The 21,146-nt window shown below is 39.9% G+C and overlaps 1 protein-coding gene across 1 annotated transcript in view; it reads right to left on the bottom strand.

Moving 5' to 3' along the window:
- The window catches only part of LOC146374453 (heterogeneous nuclear ribonucleoprotein L-like), a 61,432-nt gene that overhangs the window by 40,213 nt on the left and 73 nt on the right, over window positions 1-21,146 (bottom strand). Inside the window, exon 1 of the mRNA XM_084948065.1 lies at window positions 20,869-21,146. This exon is cut by the window's right edge and continues 73 nt beyond it. Within this exon, the coding sequence (XP_084804191.1) occupies window positions 20,869-21,090 (222 nt within the window). The 5' untranslated portion in view covers window positions 21,091-21,146. The remainder of the gene's footprint in view (window positions 1-20,868) is intronic.

Below are 21,146 nucleotides of genomic sequence, written 5' to 3'. Positions count from 1 at the left end.
CTTTCATTTTGAAAATTTTTATTTTAAAAGATTACAGTTTGGCCCCATTAATGAAGTCTTGGCCAGCAGCTTAAAAGGCAGTGAAGCACTGAATAAAATGTTCGACGTTTCTTCTATTGTTTCTACAACTTCCTGGGTCAAAAGTTATGGTACAGAATATCAAGTTGGGATGTATGTTTGTTCTGGGGTTGAAAATGAGATGCCTTTGTTCAGTAAGATTGTCAATATAATTGTTAGAGATTTCAATGCTTATCTTCTAACTTGTAAGGTCTCAACAGTATATTTCAATGATCACTTAAATGCATTTGTTATTGAGGATGGATTAGATGTCTTTGCACTGATCTCTGTAGATGATCTGGTGTACTATAGACCTTATGATAGGCAATTTTCAAATGGCACTGATGACAAAATGTACATTGTCCCATACTGTAATTTTGTATAACTTGTTTACTTGTGGTGTATGTGAATACAAAGTATTTTGGAATGTTAATGTCTTGTATTTCTTTGTAATGGGTAGATGTTGGGGGTTAATTGTAGCAGTAAAGATATCAGAGATTAATGGGAGTTTATTGTAATCTGGTGGTATTAATGATTTGACTGACACTAGTGTTAGTGTTAGAAAATTAACACTATTCAGACTTGAATTTTTAAACACCAGGGCTAGTGTAAAGTACTACCAACACTATTCGGTGTTAATTTTTTTACACTTAACACCAGTGTAGAATATTTTTGACACTGGTCAGTGTTACTCAGTGTTAATCTTTAACTCTGTGCAGTGTTAAAATAACACTAGCTCATTGTTAAAAATGTAACACTTTGAAAAGTGTTAATTTAACACTCAAAAGAGTGGACACATATAGACACTTTTCTAGTGTTAAATTTAACACTCACAGTGTTAATTTCACACTAGCGATTTTGCTGTGTACATCTAGGGCTGGGAACTATATCGAATTTTTAAATACACTGATATATTTTTATACAAGATATGAGATGTGACAATATCATTTATATCAATATAGTCTATGTTACGTTATAATTATACTTGTGGAGCCGCAAGTTTGCCTCTCTTTCGTCCACTTTTGTCTCTACGCCTCGCCTCTCTCCTTCACTGAACACAACTCCCCATCGCTTCACCTGCAGGCAACGACAGGACGGACACGGCAGCTATCAAAGAGGAGCTGGTCGGTAAAAAGAAAACATTTGGAGATTACTATTTTAGTGCTGCAGCGTTACTCTCGTTAAAATGATGTTAACGCCATAATTGCATTATCCGGGGCTATCTGTGGTAACTCGTTAACAGAGATTTGCCGCGTTAATGCAGTTATGACGTTAACGTCATTTTAACGAGATTAACGCAATCTGAAAACTCGACAGTGCGCCTCATGTTTGAATTCTGCTTGTGCTTACTGACCTCAAACTGATTTTATGCGGTAGGAGCCTCGCGGAGTAATACATATTGTGCTTCAACGTAATATTGTTGCTAATTATTTGGCATTATTGCAGCAAACCAGCCTATGAAATGGATGAAACACATCATTACTGGGTTCCAGTGCTACACAAGGGGCACTCCGAAATCCCTGCTTCAAACATACCACCAGGCCAATCAGATTACTTCTTCCATGTGAGGGTGAAGAGGTGACCCTTCTGGATAAGATGGTGAAGGTTTGCTGCGTTTGTTGAACAGTGTGGTAGTAAAACCAGGGAACAATGAAACTTGCTCCTGTTAAATATTATAAATATAAAATATGTTAAATGTAAATAGCAGTAATTTTTCAGAAGATACAGTAATTTAAGTAGTGTTAGTAGTGGGTGATATCATGTAAATGCTGTCATGATTTTGTGTAAACAAAATCATGACTTTTATAAACTGTAAATGACATGAATTCTACATTGTAACTGATGTGATTTTCTTTAAAGTGGTTTTAATTAAAGAAAAAAGGCAAAAATTAGTTTGTGTCTTTATTCAACTTTTGAACAGTGGGACTCAGTGAGTATATATTCAGTAAATGCAAATTGTTTACATGGCAGTGCACTTCAGGCATAAATCTGGACCCCTAGATAAAACATTATGGGTCATTCCCACAACCCACAGCTTTACTGTGTTCCAGCAAAGTATCCAATAGCAGTGACAACTCCTCCACAGTAGCAGGTGGGATTTTTCTTTTTTGAGGACGGCTCCTTTTACCTGTCACTACAGATGGTCTGTTTATGTTTTGATTGAGAGCCTTTTGTTGGGCAGCTGAAGAGGAGAAGTCTATCTTATGGCCAACCTCTGGCTGTATCTTGGTCATATTACCCAGCAAAACCCAGTATGCAGGTTCATCTGTAACAGTCCTTGTGCCACAGATCAACACTGTTGCAGCGACATGGGTGCAGGTCTCCGCGACTCCGGCCTTACAGGTGCAGTGGGCGGCTTCAACCTTCCCTGTGATGCTCACAGTGACCCATGGCTGCAATGCTGGTTCGTTCAGTCTTTGAGAGTGCAGTACCTGAAACACACACAAAGTTAATTTAAAGACAAGAACTTTAATGAGCCATGGCCGACACAAATGTGTTTGATCTACTTTCTCATCCATTTATCATAAATTCAATTCAATTCAATTCAATTTTATTTATATAGCGCCAAATCACAACAAAAGTCGCCTCAAGGCGCTTCATAAATGTAACAAAGTGTTTAGAAAGTTAGCACATACGTGTAATTTTTCATTTCTTTATGTGTCCATCTATAGAACGCTGCATGATATATTCTAAATCTGCCTGTTCTCTGTCAGAAACCTGCCTGCAGAAAATGAACCTAAAGTATGTAATGCAAGGATGTCATCACTTTAGAGATGGAGAAAGCATAAAGTTTGACTTTAAGTGACAATTATGGACACCTAATATGATAAGGAGATTCTGCAGGTCATTAATCAATGTATAAAACTAAAATAAAATTAACTTTTAGTGACACAGCACAAACACGGAAGCAAGATCTATAATTAGGATTATTTATAATAAATATGAAGAAATCATTGCAATTTCTTTAACCATAAAGAATAACTAAATCCTTCAGGACAATGTCACACACAACTCACTATGTTATCCATCTAACAGCCTCCACATGTTATCACTGTAATTTCCCCTCATGAATGAATTTATGCTGCACTAATGTGAATGTTTGCAGGGAAATCAAACACATTTTACTCGCAGTGCTCGAGCTGACTTACCTTTGTTTGGATGACGGCGTACTCACAAATCTTGTACCCAATCTTTGGTGAATTGGATGTGTCCCTCCAGAGATTTATAATTGCGAAACTGGTTCACCTTGTACGCGCCGACTCCACAGACAAGGTACGAAAATATATCAGGCTACGTCAATAGCGGTTGGTCTTCAGGGTTTCTACTCCACGGCCGTATTTCATACGGGTCCACATTTCCAGTGCACGCTATTTTCTGCAAGTACCGTCTCTTTGCATCCGGACGCAATCTGTCTCTGTACCGTCCTTTTTCTTTTAAACTGCTTTTAAGCATGTTTCTAGCAACCGTCCTTCCAATACAGTGTTTTCGTTTTGATTCGTGGCCCAGAAAAATGGCGCCACGCTCCCACAATAGCTTGCGGCGTGACTTCAACTCCAAAGCCCTATAAGGACCACAAATGGCACCTGTAAGCGACACGGTTAGGAAGCAGATTCAAACTCCAGGCTGTCGGTCACGCAGCAGAACTTGGGAACAGAGCAGCTGTGAAATCTGTCTTTGTTATTATGCTCAGTGTCTGTTAGTTTACATTTTGACTGCACAATTGTGAGCTTTTTGTTATGCACAAAAACAACATAGTTTTATTTTATTTATGGAGCATTATTATTTAATAAATATTGATAATTTATTTCTGAGTAATTTTTTCATGTACATCTGCGCTGTATGTTAATAAAAGTGCCTGTGTGACATCTGGGACACAGCTTTGACTAAGAACTCTCTTTTCGTATATCGCCATCCAGCTAAAGAATATCAAGATATGAATTTTGGGCCATATCAGCCACCCCTACCTACAACTTGTCTGACATAGAGTCGATTAGCCTGGAACTGATTCTGAGCAAAGTTGCATAAATCAGTCTGCTGAAAAAGTTAGACCCATTAGGGTTCATTAGGATAGACTAGAGAAAAAAAATATCTGCCTGTTCAAAGATGAAGCTAATAATATTACTCAACAACGGTATAAAGTCTGGGATATATAAGGTTTATTTTCACAGTCAGTGTGTGGAATGCGGGAGAAAACAATCTAAATGTAACGAACTTAAATGTCTCACCTGTCAGAGGTGCCTGATTCCACAAAGCACTTTCACAGGTTTGTATATTTGCACACAGCCGGTGCTTCAGTGTGTCAGTTTATAATGGATGAACCTACTTGCAAAACCAGTCCGTGCTGCCTGTACGAAAATTAATCAGTGGAAGTTTGAAACAGTTGGAAATATCTTAATGTTTCGCTTTGAACGCACAAGATGTCAACCAGGAAATCACGGGTCAGTGAAGGGCAGCAGCACTGGGATAAGCCAATCATGGAAGAAAGGTTTTGCTGTCACTGCTGAATTAGGGGTAAGTGAAAACCAGAGGACAGAGAGAGAGAGATGGGAAATTCTAGTCACATGTTCAGTTTTCTCAACTTTTTTGTATCTTGTATATTTCCTCAGACATTCTCTTGTAAATTGTAATGTGCTCCCTGCTATATTTATATCATTCTCTTTCTACTATCCAACCCATCCCCCGTCCTTCCTCTTTCTGTCCTTCTCATTCACATTGACATTCCTTTTAATCTATTTATAGAGGCAGATGGCTCATCTAAGTGTTTGGAGAGGAAAAACAGGGCATGAGACTAATTTTTCTTTCTGTTGACCAGGCTGCTGGCTTCTTTCTTTCAGGCATTTGAACAATGAAGCTATTATGTCTTTAACTACATGGCATGTGAACTGTTAAGGCTTTCATGAAGAAAAACACAGAATTATCATTTCTAAACTGGACTATGCAATATTCATAACTGTAAAGTACTTTGATACAGGATTATATGCACACCTGCAGCTTGTTTAAATAAAATATGAAATAACTATAAGTTTCTCCTCTGCAATGATTTTATTTGCCGAACACCAATCAGTACCAGTATCAGCTGCTCTCCAATGAGTCTCTAACCCTGTGGATGAACTCCAACTCCTGTTTGTAGCAACAAAGCTAAATATGCTACTAAGAATAACTCTCCAGGTTATCCTCCCACGTCTTGGTAGGAGAAAGCATACAGCATTTAAGGTTGATGTTCCCATATGTGTTTTATTTCCTAACTACTCCAACAAAGACGTTCAGATTATTATTGAGATGCAAAATGCTTCATTGCTTTAGTGACTGCATGAAGTCTTAATAATTCACACATACCGTATTTCCCGGACTACAAAGCGCACCTGAATATTAGCCGCACAAGCTAAAATCAGGGGAAAATCCTGTTCTGTACATACATTAGCTGCACCTGACTAAAAGCCGCAGGTGTTTTAATGTTGACTTATCATATGTAAGAGAATATGCACAAAGGGAATTGTCAGGAAAGAGATGGCTGTTTGGAGACACGCCCCTTTTATTAATATTTTGAAAAACAAGTTACGGGTACATATTTGCATAACTTTTTAGGTATATGTACAAGTAGCGGTAATTACAAGTACGAAACATGTACCGTGCTTCATAAACGAGTAACAAATGTAGTACATAACAATAACCTACAGCACACCAGAAAAATAGATTCGGCCTCCTTTTAGGCTCAGGTGCAGCGACACGGCTTTAACAAGAAGAAAAGTCAGTCATTCACCACCATCTTCCTCTTCTTCCTGCTAAAACCACCAAAGTCCTCTTCTCCAGTGTCGGACACGAACAGGCTCAGGATGGCTTCGTCATCCACTCTCAGCTTCTTTCCTTCGTTGTCACTTTCAAAACCAAACAAATCCTCGTTGTCAGTGTCAGAGTCGAACACCCTCTGAAGGGCCGTGGCGGTGTCCTCCTCTCCATCATGCAGCAGTCCAGCCCTTCGAAATCCGTTGGTGATCGTGGATGTTTTCACACTTTTCCACGCTGTCAGAATCCACCGGTGGAGTTGAGCATAACTTGCTTTTCGCAAGTTTATCGCCGCTCATCATCCACGCCTCCCGCTGAACGCGTAGCGTTACTTTGAAGTTTGTTTTTCGCACTACTTGTACGGCACTACGTTGCCTGGCGGACGGACACGTGACCAACATACCACTCTTGAACCCCGATACTGTGTGTCTGATCACATGCCCTTCCTCCAGGCAACGTAGTGCCGTACAACAGCGGAACAAACAAAACAAGTCGTCTTACGATATGACAAAAATCACGGACAATCCATAGAAAAGCCGCACCTGACTAAAAGCCGCAGGGTCCAAAGCTTGTGCAAAAAGTAGCGGCTTATAGCCCGACAATTACGGTACATTTTCCTTCAGTGGGTTTTCTTGTTCTGAGCTTTGATTATGATCTGTTAAATAAAAAGTCCAAACTGAATCCTCAATAATGTTGCTGTTAAATGCCCTGTGTACTATTATAAAATATTAAACAAGATCAATAGAACTGCTTCACTTACTTGACAGCCTGGTTCACTTGCTTTACGATCTCTGACTGCACACTGTGGGCTCACAGCAACAGCTTCCAGATTCAGCTGCCATATCTGAAATCAACTCCAGAGCTTTTTATTAGCTTAGCTGATGAAGAAATAATCAAGCACCACCCACGGCCGCCCGTGTTACAGGTTCTGAGTGAACTGTCCACTGAAAGGCACTCTGGGAACTTCAGATGTACCGCTATAATTGTTCAATGATTAAGACAATGTTTTTGTTCACCCCCTTTAATTAAAGCTGAGATGAGCAACACAATAGCAAAATGACATCTATAACAATGATGCTGTAATGATATTTTAGTTCATCAGATAAACAGCACATTTAACAACACTGCGTTTGTGTTTTTAAACCAGGCACCATGTTTAGTGTACCAACAAGTTTGGCCCAGTCACTGGCAGGGTTCAGGTGATGCTTTTCCTAGTATGACATGTACTTTACTTAGTTCTAATTCAGTTTCATGCCAGTTTTGTGCACAACTGGTCCCTTGTTAATTCAACCAGCTTTGGTGCTTTGGTGCTTAGCAGCTAAGCTATCTGGCCATTCCTAATGTTCCTCTCCTTTTCTTGTTTGAATTTGTCCTTGTGTTTCTTGCCTATTACTCCAACTGATTTTGCTTGGTAATTCAATATTTTTTTATTTTGTTTTGGGCTCCTCACCTTTATTTGATAGTGCATTGATGATTAACAGAAAAGTAGGGCGAGAAATTATGTCTCAGTCGAACCTGAGCTGCTGCATTCACGTATAAGACTTATACTATTATTTAGTTTAACTGGGAAACAGGCAGCCCTCTACACCCTGCTGCTAATGAAGCATACTTTGCTCATATCATGCAGGGGTGTTTCAATATAACACAGAAGGCAATTAAGCCATATGAGCATTGCTTTGATTAGAAATGTATTTATGTGTGGGAACAAATTTACAAACAATATAATCCTAAAACCCCAGTTAAACACCTAAACTCCTTAGCAATTCAGTACACAGTTTCGTTGTTGGACTCTACTAGAACCTTCAAACAGTTTTCACTGAGCTCCTGAGACTCACCCATTCCTTCGCAGATGTTTGCAGCAGCAGTCTGCATGCCTAGGTGCTTGACCTGTGGCCACAGAAGTGACTGGAATGCCTCAACTCAATGATTTGGATGGGTCAGCGAATACTTTTGACAATGCAGTGTAACATTTACCAACACTGTGGCTAACACTGTAACTGCATCTTACAGGCTTTGTCCACCATGTGCTGCATAGCTGCTCAAGCCCCTCGAAGACACACTCACACACACTATCCAAATGTTTATGTGCAAGTTTTTGTGTAATGTGTTCTTAATTGTGTGAATGCTGTAAGGCATCCACACTTTTGTGTCCCTGTTTCTCTTTATACTTTATTCTTCAGCCTTATTCTAGTTTTGCACCATTCAAATTTTAAACTGCTCTGCTCTTTCTGCTAATGCCAGCTACATCTTTTTGTGCTCATAACTTTTATACTTTTGGAAATATTTAGCTTTTTATGCACTTTTTGGCCCTTTGAAATGAATGGGACCACACTACAAGTGTGATAGCTGGTTTACCAGAGTGAGCCATGTTGTAGCTCAGTGAGAGGAGCAGCTGGGTTTGAATCTCGCCCATGGCAGCATGTTTTCAGCAGACAGTTCAAGCTGACAGAATTTCAGCTTCTGCAGCTGTTTTTTACCTGACTGTTTTGCTTTGTCAATATTTCTGCTAAATGATTACAATTCTGCAAAGTTTTCATGATTTCAGCAACTTTTCCGATATCCACTTCAGCGTCTTCACCTCCATTTCCAGTCTCTGAGATACTGCGAGATATTAGTGAGACGAGCAGCCACCCTCAGCCAGGCAGCGCAGGTTCGACTCCTACCCGTGGCTGTTGCCACACATCTTCCCCACTCACGCTCAGTCTGCTTTCTTAACACTCTTCAGTCTTTCAAATATAGCTGTCTTCAGCAAACACTTTAGCTTCTACACCTCTTTTCAGCAGATAGTTGTGCTTCTTCTGCATTTTTCTACGGTGGCCCCTAGAGACAAAGCACGTACAAACTCCAAAACACATGCAAACCCCAAAACACATGCAAACTCCAAAACACATGCAAACCCCAAAACACATGCAAACTCCAAAACACATGCAAACCCCAAAACACATGCAAATTCCAAAACACAACGGAAGTGCTCCAGGACGCTAGGGGCAGTGTTGAGCTTTTGTTACCTAGTAACTACACAAGCCAGGAAGTACCAATGACCGGATTTTGGGCTGTATCCCAGGGTCAGGGTCTGCAGCCTTAAAGGCCGCATTTTAAGGCCGATTACGTCACAGTGACACGACGAAGGCTGTCCCAATTCAAAGGCTGCTCAAAATGCGGCCCTCAAATGCGTCCTTCATTTCCCTGACTTTTAAGGATGGGTCGGTGTAGCCTTCATGGCCCAACATATCCCAGACTTCATAGCGCGGCGGTGGTGTGGATAATTTTGCTGAAAAAAACGGCGGATGAGGGGCGCCCGAAGAGTAAACTTTCAGAAGTAAGTACTGAATATTATGTCACTTATTTATGCGCAAATGTTTTTATAATGAAGAACATTAAAACATTACTGTTGGCCACATGTCGGGAAAGTTATGTGACATTAGCAATGTTTGTACTAACTTGGTTTTAAAGCCTTTACTTCAAAATATGCGCCGTTCAATAGTCGACCTTAATCTTACAAAGAATGTGATGATTTTATGGATAATTAAAGTCAGTCATATATCCACAAACACAACAGGCTGAAAGTCAGTGATGCTGCTCGGTTTGCAGTCCTGAATATCACGGCACAAGCAGGATCCACTGCACTGTTAATGTCAGCTGTGTTATATTGCTGCCTCTGTTCGGTGGTGTCGAGCCAAACGGACTTTAACGTGTGTTTGAACGAGCTGACGGTTCACTCGTTAAGCTGAAAGAAAGATGCTTTAATCACAGCAGTCACACATGTGTCCACTGGACCATCTGGGAACTCTTCTTGTTTCGTAATAACACAAACACTAAATCCTCCTTCTCTGTGCTGTTGTGTAGCAGTGTGTACACCTGAGACTGTCACCTGTCTGTCTGTCCTGCACTCTCTCTCTGTTTCTTTCTCTCTGATTGTGGAATAAAAGTATGAACATGTGTTTATAAGTTACACTTGTGTTTGAATCCTGCAGCTTATCACACATTTGATTTCCATGTGTGACGACTGCAAGTGTCCAGAGTGAGGACAGACTGAGGGACCCACTGCTGCACATCATCTGTGAGGCTTTGCACCCCTGATGATCCACCAGGACAAACTCAGCAGTGTGTGAGGAAGAGGAGGAGGAAGAGCCAGCAGCAGCTGACAGATGGAGAGAATAGACAGACTGTTCCCTGTTTGTGAAGGACTGCTAGGAAAGTTTAACATAACTGTCTGTCCTGAATCAGTCTTATTAGGTAATGTTCAAATAATGTTATCATCCAGTGTTTTCAGTGTGGGAGAAAGTACTCAGGGCCTTCAAGTTACACACTATGAAAGACAGCAACAAGTTTAATGTTCAGAAACCTAAAGTCTGTATCAGCAGCAGAATGGAGCTAAAAATAAATGTTGGTTTCAGTTCTATGAAGCTTTGAGTATTTTGGATCAGTAGCTGCTGTGTTTGTTGCATCATATTGCTGTAATTGTTTATATGCTTTATATATTCTGAGGTAAGTTGATCTATAGTGTTACATCATATTCTATAAGGATGTTATGTGTTTGTAGACTTTCTGCCCAGTTTGACCCATTTAGCAGAAGTCAGCCTGTTTAAGGCTCTGATATCTATTCTGTATGACTTAAAGCAGTTATGACATGGTCTGATTTTCTCACCCAATAAAGGAATATTTCATATATCAGTCTACTCTTCATTCTATCAGACACAGTTATCACAGCTCGTACATTTTCTTTTTACACATGTATGTAAGCATTGAGCCAAATTTAGTAATGCCAACATACTGAAGGAACAACATTTGTCTCTTATATATGATACACCTATATATGCACTGTCAAAGATACTTGTCTTTGAGTGAAGATTTAAGGTGATAAGACATAAATAACTGCAACTTGAATCTGTACTGAGGCTCAGTATTTGACACAGAGTTCATGTTCACTGCTGTAATAGCTAATAATGATTAATATAATAACTATAATATTGGCCATATTATATTTACATTACCACAGTGAGATGACTTTAGTCTCAGAACAACATTAGCTAATTGTTATTTACTAACTAATCTTAAATGACTGTTCAGTACAGAAATGAAGCCCAACAATCATGTTTTACAGTCCTGTGGTCTCAGCCTCAGATACTTATCAAATCACACAAAGCTCTTGTAGAAACAAACAAACAAATGAACAAAATATGTTCTCCTTCATTTCTGTCAAACAAAGTTGTATGACACGTTTCCAGCGGTTAGTATCATGGTTGCTAGGCAACCTGGGAAGCGCGACGGAGACTAGACCGTCCCATACAGACAAACTTGCCGTTTATTTTGCAAATCGAGCTCAACACTGCCCCTAGCGTCCTGGAGCACTTCCGTTGTGTTTTGGGGTTTGCAAGTGTTTTGGAGTTTGTACGTGTTTTGGAGTTTGCAAGTGTTTTGGAGTTTGTACGTGTTTTGGAGTTTGCAAGTGTTTTGGAGTTTGTACGTGTTTTGGAGTTTGCAAGTGTTTTGGAGTTTGCAAGTGTTTTGGAGTTTGCAAGTGTTTTGGAGTTTGTACGTGTTTTGGAGTTTGTACGTGTTTTGGAGTTTGTACGTGTTTTGGAGTTTGCAAGTGTTTTGGAGTTTGCAAGTGTTTTGGAGTTTGCAAGTGTTTTGGAGTTTGTACGTGTTTTGGAGTTTGCAAGTGTTTTGGAGTTTGCAAGTGTTTTGGAGTTTGTACGTGTTTTGGAGTTTGTACGTGTTTTGGAGTTTGCAAGTGTTTTGGAGTTTGCAAGTGTTTTGGAGTTTGCAAGTGTTTTGGAGTTTGCACGTGTTTTGGAGTTTGTACGTGTTTTGGAGTTTGCACGTGTTTTGGAGTTTGCAAGTGTTTTGGAGTTTGTACGTGTTTTGGAGTTTGCAAGTGTTTTGGAGTTTGCAAGTGTTTTGGAGTTTGCAAGTGTTTTGGAGTTTGCAAGTGTTTTGGAGTTTGCAAGTGTTTTGGAGTTTGTACGTGTTTTGGAGTTTGTACGTGTTTTGGAGTTTGCAAGTGTTTTGGAGTTTGTACGTGTTTTGGAGTTTGCAAGTGTTTTGGGGTTTGCAAGTGTTTTGGGGTTTGCAAGTGTTTTGGAGTTTGTACGTGTTTTGGAGTTTGCAAGTGTTTTGGGGTTTGCAAGTGTTTTGGAGTTTGTACGTGTTTTGGAGTTTGCAAGTGTTTTGGAGTTTGTACGTGTTTTGGAGTTTGCAAGTGTTTTGGAGTTTGTACGTGTTTTGGAGTTTGCAAGTGTTTTGGAGTTTGTACGTGTTTTGGAGTTTGCAAGTGTTTTGGAGTTTGTACGTGTTTTGGAGTTTGCAAGTGTTTTGGGGTTTGCAAGTGTTTTGGGGTTTGCAAGTGTTTTGGATTTTGCAAGTGTTTTGGAATTTGCAAGTGTTTTGGAGTTTGCAAGTGTTTTGGGGTTTGCAAGTGTTTTGGGGTTTGCAAGTGTTTTGGGGTTTGCAAGTGTTTTGGGGTTTGCATGTGTTTTGGGGTTTGCAAGTGTTTTGGAATTTGCAAGTGTTTTGGATTTTGCAAGTGTTTTGGGGTTTGCATGTGTTTTGGGGTTTGCAAGTGTTTTGGAGCATGCAAGTGTTTTGGAATTTGCAAGTGTTTTGGAGTTTGTACGTGCTTTGTCTCTAGGGGCCACCGTATTTTTCCACTACAAATGCAAATTCTTCTAGTGTGAAAACGTTGTTCTTAAACTGTGGATTACTAGCTAAGTGCAAATATGGCCAAAAAAGGCAAATTTTACTTAAATATTGAATTTTTTTTAAAACAGTAATGTGATACCTATTTGCACCCGACCCAAAGCAGAAGCTTCTTATCTAGACAATACAAGGAGCATCCCAGAAGGTTTTTCCAGCCTAGAAAGAGCCATGAAGGCTGTTCACAGATCAGTTGTAGTTTCTGAATCAGTTGCTGTTTCACCATATCCTGAGTCACTGTCAGCTGACAGCTGACTTCAGCATCCCTGGTTGGCCACCAAGGCTGATTGTTGACTCCTATCTAGAGTGGCCTCACCGGCCTTGCTAACAGGCCATCATCCTCAGATTCTCTGTTTTTACCCTCCTACCTGCACAGGTTTGGCACTTACCCCGTCCTCCTACTGCCAGGCTGTCCTTCTGAGAACTGTGGACTTTTACTACAGCATTACTGATGTAGGTAACAAACAGCCTGTTCTTGTATAGCACCTTTTAATTTTTAAAGCTATACAAAGCATTTTAGCAGTGGCAGCAGAGCTGTGGAACAACATACTGGAACTCCATCCAGTTTAACAGAGGTTAATGTCTTTCCCAAGTACACTTGGGGAGACACAGCATATAGACAGGCTGATTACTGTTTAACTACATGAGATTAACCTGGTACAGTTTATATGTGTTTTTAAAATATTTGAATATTGCAGATCAAAGTAAAGATAATGCTTCCTGGACAAAACCTGCTTCAAACATCAACCTAAAGCACACTACAGCACAAAGTGCGACATGTTTGTATTTTTCATCTGTGGCTCCCGTCTGTTTGTTTATAATTAATGTTTTTATTCAGCAATTTTATTACAGCCCTTTTCTTCTGTACTGCAGTGTCTGTGCTGCAGCCTGCACACCTCCCACTAAAAGCCACCATCTTCTCACTGCTCAGCCTGGCAAATCATGCTCTTAGTCATCAGCACACACACACACACACACACACACACACACACTTTTAATTCCCCTGGCTTTGGGAATTGAAAGTGTTTTGTCTTTAACAGAAAGTGAATGAGTTGTAATGTAAAATTTGTAACTCCTGTTACAAGAATATAAACTTGAACAATACTACACCAAGTGATGATTCAAGGCCATAACGAAAGGCTACAGTATACTCACTTCCACCCACACACTGTACACTCCTTCAAAAAGTAATCTATTGTTGCTCTCAGTCAGTCTGGGGAGGGGATATGAGGCCATTTCCACACAATGTGAAGTCCGACTTTCTATAGTAAGAACTAACAAGTTCAATATCAGGTATTTAAATACTTAGGATTCTCAACCTTATGGCTTTAGACTGAGTCAGAGGTGAATGTCATCACAAACCTAAAGAAGGACAGTTGCCTTTTCAAGGCTCGCAAAATTTCAAAATCCCTGGTAGCCCTTCAGGCAGGGACTCTTCGTTTTTTGTAGCCCAAAATAAATTGAAGTAGCCTGAATAAAAAAGAGAGGAATTTTTTGATTGATGTTTTGTTTCCGTTACAATATTATACATTAAAGTATAATATTGTAACAGAAACAAAACATTAATCAAAAAATTGTTGAAAAACAAATTACAACATTGTATAAAAATTACAATCATCAACTCAAATACTTGGTTCTAATTGAACAGAAATTTCTATGAACTTGTAAGAACTGTGTAGGACATGAATCAGTCTGTGTCAGATCCTGAATTTGAAATTTCCACTGAAGTCACGGGTAAGAGGCAAGTGGAACCAAGATCGAGGCCATTTGCTTTTTGAAGTTTGCAAAGACTGCTACATTGTGCCAGTGGTAGTTCACTCTTTGCAACATAGTAGCTGTTCTAAACTGATTTTCAGGTTTGTTTTTAGTTTGTTATTTGCAATTGGTGTTTGTTCTGGGAAAGATATTGCAGACTGAGCAATAATGCATTTCTTGCATTTCTCATGGGTTCTAATGGGGGCCTTTCTTAAAATTACTGGTCCCAGTAACAAAGGCGCTTGTCGACTCAGAAATCGAGGGAAAACCAACAACACACCCGGCAGAACATTATGTTATTTACACGGGTGCACATAAGTGGTCCGCATGTGCGCATTCGCTGTCAAAATAAAACACGCGCACCAGATAAGAAGTTGCAACGCGCGTTTGCGTCCATATAAAAGGCAGTGTTTTTGTCCGCTAGAGTGGGATTTTCACAGCACATTCTGCACCACATCTCTGTGCGTTCATCATTTGTTTGAAGCCAGCTCACATCCTGCAACCACTTTTCCGCGAATACGCGCTTCTTTTGTGGTTCGGACTCCTTCTGACATTTCTTTGGAGGTGGAAGAAAACCAAAGTAATTGCTTAAAGGAGCTTCTTCGACATCTTTAAGAGTTCTAAACAAATGTCTGTCCTCCTCCAGGAAATCTTATGTACGCAAACACGCGTTGCAACTTCTTATCTTGTGCACGTTTTTTATTTTGACAGCGAATGCGCACCTGCAGACCACTTATGTGCAGCCCTGGCTATCTAGCTCGTCATGTTGCAGCCACAGAAATTCTTTTGTCCATGAAACCATAAAGCTGCACTTTCTTTTTGCCTTGTAGTCTGATTAGTCATAACTTTTCCGTTTTGTGGTAAGCTTTTCTTTGGCTGTCACTTCTTCACCCTGACCTGTCTTATTTGGCTCAGCAGAACTAAAATATATATCCTGCTGCTTTTACACACGCACTCACATAACGCTCAGCGATTCTCTGCGCGATCAACCTCTCACATGTTTAAGCTGCGGGAGATTTCACTTGTCATGTTTGCATAGTAAGCTAACGATTGATAAGACGATGTCAGAGGAATTGGTGCGCAAATTATCGTCACTCACCAATCAGTGCTGTCGCTCTCTATACACAGTTCCTGCGATTGCAAAGTGAAAGCAAAAAACAAGCGCAAATTCAAATGCGATTTCAATATGTCACATATTGACAGTGGCTCACCGATGCCAATGACATAATTACCCAGCTACATTTCCGAAAGAATGCAAAAGCATTGACATATATATTTCCTTCCTACGATAGCCCGACGGGCAGGGCAGAGATAGATTTTGGTAGCCCGACTGGAAAAATCGCTAGCCCCGGGACGTCGGGCTAGCGATATTGCGAGCCCTGCTTTTTTTCAAGCTCCTAAAAAACATTAAAAGTGTTGCAATGGTCCAGTCACAGTCCAGACCTCCACCTGACTGAAATACTGTAAGAGAGATACACATGACCAAATTCTGACAAACCTTAATGAACTGAAACAATGTTGTAAAGAAGTGTGTAAAAATTACTACACAGCAGCGTGAGACTAATGAAAGGGTGTGTTCAGTTTAGTTGTTAGTTTAGTGTCTATATCAGGTTTTAATGTCCTGAGTGCTTGGAGGGGCCTGTTTCCTGATATAGGCAGTGTAGATACAAACTGAAGCAAGCACTGTAGCAAAGACAATATTGATAAATGACTCTAAATATTATATTTTAGATTCCTCAAAGTAGCCACACTTTTCTTTGTTGACAGTGGTGCAAACCCTCGGCCTTATATATATATATATATATATATATATATATATATATATATATATATATATATATATATATTTACAGCATATACAGCGCAGCACAAGACAGAAGCTAAGCTCGTTGCAACATGGCAACTGCCTCAATGCTACCCAAACCTCCCCCACCCTCATTCAGAGCGCGTCATGGACTAAACTAAAACAGTGTGTCGGATGTGCCACGCAATGCTCAATTACATTGGTGGGAACTAGTGTGTTAGCGCAGTTAGCTCGTTAACATGTTGGCCGTCCAGCCCCACGCACGGGGCGATCAGGGGTAGCTCGTTAACTGAGATTTGCCGTGTTGTGGCGTTAACGTCATTTCAGATTAACGCTGACAGCACTAGTGGGAACACAACGAATATGACTGCACATTTACTCCGACAGCATCCTAGTGCAAAGACAAGTGGAAGCAGACAAAAACAACAAGCACGCATGCTACAAACTTTACCCGAGTCATTTAGACAGCCGTTAGCACAGGATTCTCCTCATGGGGACCTGATATGTTTAATATGCTGCTGAGAATATAGCCCAGAAGAAGCGTATAGTATAGCTTTTATTTTGGAAAGAGCCATTTCTCTGTAATAAACTCTCTTTTCCAAAGATGAGTGATTCCTCAATCAGATAGATTTATTTTTTATTACTTTGTTGTTTCAGCAACATTAAATTTAAAAACTGTACTTTTGAGTTAAAATATATATTTATAATTTTAATAAATGACAAATTAAAAAAGCATGAAAACTTTTTTTGTATATAAAAAATATCGAACCGTGACACCAAAGTATCGAACCGAACCGTGAATTTTGTGTATCGTTGCACCCCTAATATATATATATGTATATATTTCTGTTTAAACTTGTTCTTATTTCATTTATTGTTTCTTTTACTGGGATCCTATTTTTAGACTTTCGACTGTATACATGTGCTCTGTTCTGACTCTAATTAATGGCTGAAGTAACACACAGTAGCAGCGCATCCATTTTCTTAATCACCCTCTAATGATGAAATGACGTATGTGTAACCGTGTACGTGCATGCATACCTAAGTATTCGGAAACTAGACTACAAGCATGTAATGCTGATTACATGCAAGGTGATCCCACCTTCACTCAGAACCCAGAATGCGTGTGTGTGAATGTTCCACTCTAATACCCCTGGACGCTGTAATGGTGAGACAACGAGAAAGGAAACAGTCATATACATTACATCCTTCTACCCAATTAAAAAGAAGCCCTTCTCACTTCTCTGTTTACTCTGTTGGTTATTTATCTCAGCAGAGAGCTGCATTCTTCTAACCCAGCCACCCAGCCCACACAGTCAGCAGACCACAGACCCACTTTAATAACATTTGTCAGCTTGCTGGGAGTCCTTTAGCCGACACACAGCTAATGCAGAAAATGTTTGTTTGTTTTGTTTTTTAACATTTTAAAAACTAGGTTTGCAACAGTGAGATTTACATGAAATGATAAAAGCTAGAGTTACTCAATTATTAAAAAAGGTTTGGTCAATAATGGCATTATAGTTATTTAACACTATTACTCACTGACATGACTAGTGACTGAACTGATGTTAAAAAAGTATATCTGCTTGAGTTTTAAATATATTTCAACTACAAATATAGCCAAGTCAAGTCTTCCTTAGCAACAGCTTCCCTACAAATATAATGTTTCAAATAGGAGAGAAACTAATATAATCTGGCTTCATCACAATCTCACAGAAGATACTGCTGCAACGCTGGCTCCTCAATCAGCAGATACATCAAAGGCCAGACTTACTAAGGAGGCCAAATTATCAGTCTCAATAAAGATGCAAGTGCAAAATTCAACAATAATGGACCGACTTGTAAATGGTGATACAAAGAACAGTGCAATGTAGCAGATCAAAAACACAGCAGTGATGAGGCAATGAGTGATGTACTAATATAGGTACAGCCTGTCATGTGCAATGTGCCAAAAATAATTCTGAGTAAACAAGCACTCTATGTATGCATTTCATATGAAAAGGAAGGAGCAGTTCATTTACTTGTAGGTGCTGCTGCCTGCAAGCGTTGACAAAGCATACAATATTTTTTTAATACTGTGTCATCAGAAATATAGTTATTGGAAATTGTCTTAAAATTTTGTCTTGTCACTTTATAAACCTGAAGTCTGTGTAACTTGTAGAAGAACATTTCCTGCCAGATTCAGGATCCGACCCTGACCGACCCAGCCTCAATAAAGGTACTGCAGTTGTGGCACATATGTATTTGTGCATATTAATTCTTAATTTCCTGCACGGTGTGTGATACTGCAGGTATTTATTATTGTTGATGGACGAGGACACACAGCCAATTGTAAGTAAAACACAAAATCTGCAAGTCTTCAAATCAGATTTGACCAAGTTAAGGCACGAGGCACCTACCCAGCTCAAATACTGGAAGTCAATTCAGTTTCATTTGGTTTTTACTTATAATGCACCAGTTCAAAACAGTCATCTAAAGGCAAAAGGTGGAGACTGGGATAGTAGAACTTAATAAATGATGTTCACATGGTCATGAAATGTTGCGTGATGTGGTGACCGTGGCCATGTGACTGGAAAGGTTTGTACCCTACCCGATGTCTTATTTCTTGCATATTTATCAGCAAATGCTTTAGATAAAAAAATATTTTATTAGACAAAAGTAACCTGAGTAAATGCTAAATGCAATTTTAAATACTGATTGTATTTACCAAAGGGGAAAAGCCATCCAAACCTACCAGCTACCAGGCCTACTATGTTACATTTCGAATTAACTGTTTAACCATATATTTTGAAATGCTAAGTTCAAATTTGATTAGCTACAAAGCTAATTTGACAATGTGAGGTAGGCTAAACAATCAAAAAGCAACACATCATGTCACGATCTAAAAATAATTTGAGAACAAATAAGAAAAAAGTCATGACGTCTATTAGTCAGGAAAATGTTACAAATCCATTTCTAAGGCTTTGTAACTTCAAAGAACCACAGTGAGAGTTATTATCAAGAAAACCTGCCCAAGAGTGGCTGACCCCAAGAGCCCCTCACCAAATCATCCAGGAGGTCACAGAAGAGCCCAGAACAACATCTGAAGAACTCAGTCAGTGTCAGTGTTCACGACTCAACCGTAAGAAAGAAACTGGGCAAAAACTGCATCCATGGGAGAGAAAACCAATACTGACCATAAAAAAACCAAAACAAAGGTTCATCCTCACATATTCAAAAGCCCATCTTGCTCCCCAAGACTTTGGGAAAGTTTTCAGGGGACTAATTAGAGAAAAGCAGAACTTTTTGGAAGGCTCACAGCAAAATCTCCAGTGTTAAATTAACACTAGAGAGTGTCTATATGGGTCCACACCTCTGAGTGTTAAATACAACACTGTTGAGTGTTAAATTAACACTTTTGACAGTGTTATATGTTTAAAAGTAACCTAGTCAGTTTTGAAGATTAACAGTGGCTAACGCTGAGCAGTGCTGATTTTCTAACACTGGAAAATAACTCAAAATGTTAGAAATATTCCAGTGTTAGAAAATCAGCACTGCTCAGCGTTAGCCATTGTTAATCTTCAAAACTGACTAGGTTACTTTTAAACATATAACACTGTCAAAAGTGTTAATTTAACACTCAACAGTGTTGTATTTAACACTCAGAGGTGTGGACCCATATAGACACTCTCTAGTGTTAATTTAACACTGGAGATTTTGGTGTGCTGGTGTCCCGTTACAGCTAGCATAAAACTACCCCAGCATTTCATAACAACAACATCGTACCAACAATCAAACATTGAGGTAATAGTGTGATGGCCTGGGGCTGCTTTGCTTGGAATCATGAATTCTACTCTGAAAATCCTGAAGGAGAATCTCCAGCAATCAGTTCATGGCCTGATGATGAAGAGCATTTTGGTTATGCAGCATGATCTGAAACTCCACCTTAAATGGCTTAGAAATAATAATAATAAAGCTTTGAGTGGTCTAGTGAAAAGTCCAGACTTAAATCCAATTGAGATGCTTTAGCATGACCATAAACAATTCCATTCAGTTTTATTTATATGGTGCCAAATCACAATAATAGTTAGGGTTAGTAAGGTGCTTAAATTGGCCATTCATACTCGAAAAACGTCCAATTTGTCTGAATTCACACAACTGTGCAAAGAAAAATGGGCCAAAATTCTTCAGAGTGAAATGAATGTCTTGCCAGTTATCAGCATCACTTGAAACAAAGGGGTAAATACTTTTTGATGGCACTGTAAATATCAGATGGACTCAACATTAGCAGATACAAGAGACACTGGGTGAATAACCAAAGAGAAACCAGGACATCTGTGTTAAACCCAAATTTAGGCTTCGTGTGGGAAACGTTAACAAGTCGATGATTTGTACTGAAAACCCTGCGTTTGTTAATTCAGTGACCTGAGAGGAAACCACAGCATTGCAAGGAAATACACAAGCCCTAATAACAGACACCATAGAGTGGAAAGAACCGAATATTCAACATCAAAAGTAAAACGGGACATTTTGCACATTTACCACCACACACATCTTATCGGATAATTGCTTTGGCTGAATGAACACAGGCGTCACATTGAAAAATTGGCCTGGATTTGTAGCTCAGGCTCCGCTGTGTCGGTGATGTCGGCGCCGACATATGTGTGACAGGTAGATGTCTATTGGCACAGACTGCATGACAGCGCGCGCGCACATGCGCGGGCTCGCCCGGCTTGGTGTGTGATGCTGTGCCGCAGGGTACCGTTAGGTAACATTTTTGCTCTCCTTACCCTCAGTCCTGCTCCGAATTGGCTCGCGCTCCACCGGGCCCGATTGTCTGTCGCCGACTCTCCGTTACCGGGTAGCGATCCGGAGTCCGAATCCTCTCCTTCCTCCAGCTCCTCTTCCCCCTCCTCTCTCTCATCCGCCTCCGTCTCCTCTGTTTTGAGCCGTTTAGCCGCCCTTCCGTACTCCCCTTCCTCATGCTGGCCGGCTTCTTCTGGAGTAGACATGCTCGGTGGTGGATCAGGTGGACGAAGCGACAGTGTCTGCAGCTGGTCACTCTGAT

Source organism: Perissodus microlepis, chromosome 13 (genome assembly GCF_051167445.1).
Source record: "Perissodus microlepis isolate ML-2025 ecotype Zambia chromosome 13, ASM5116744v1, whole genome shotgun sequence".
Lineage (NCBI taxonomy): Eukaryota > Metazoa > Chordata > Actinopteri > Cichliformes > Cichlidae > Perissodus > Perissodus microlepis.
The sequence above is the reverse complement of the archived record's forward strand: the minus strand, read 5'-3'. Positions and strand labels throughout refer to the sequence as shown.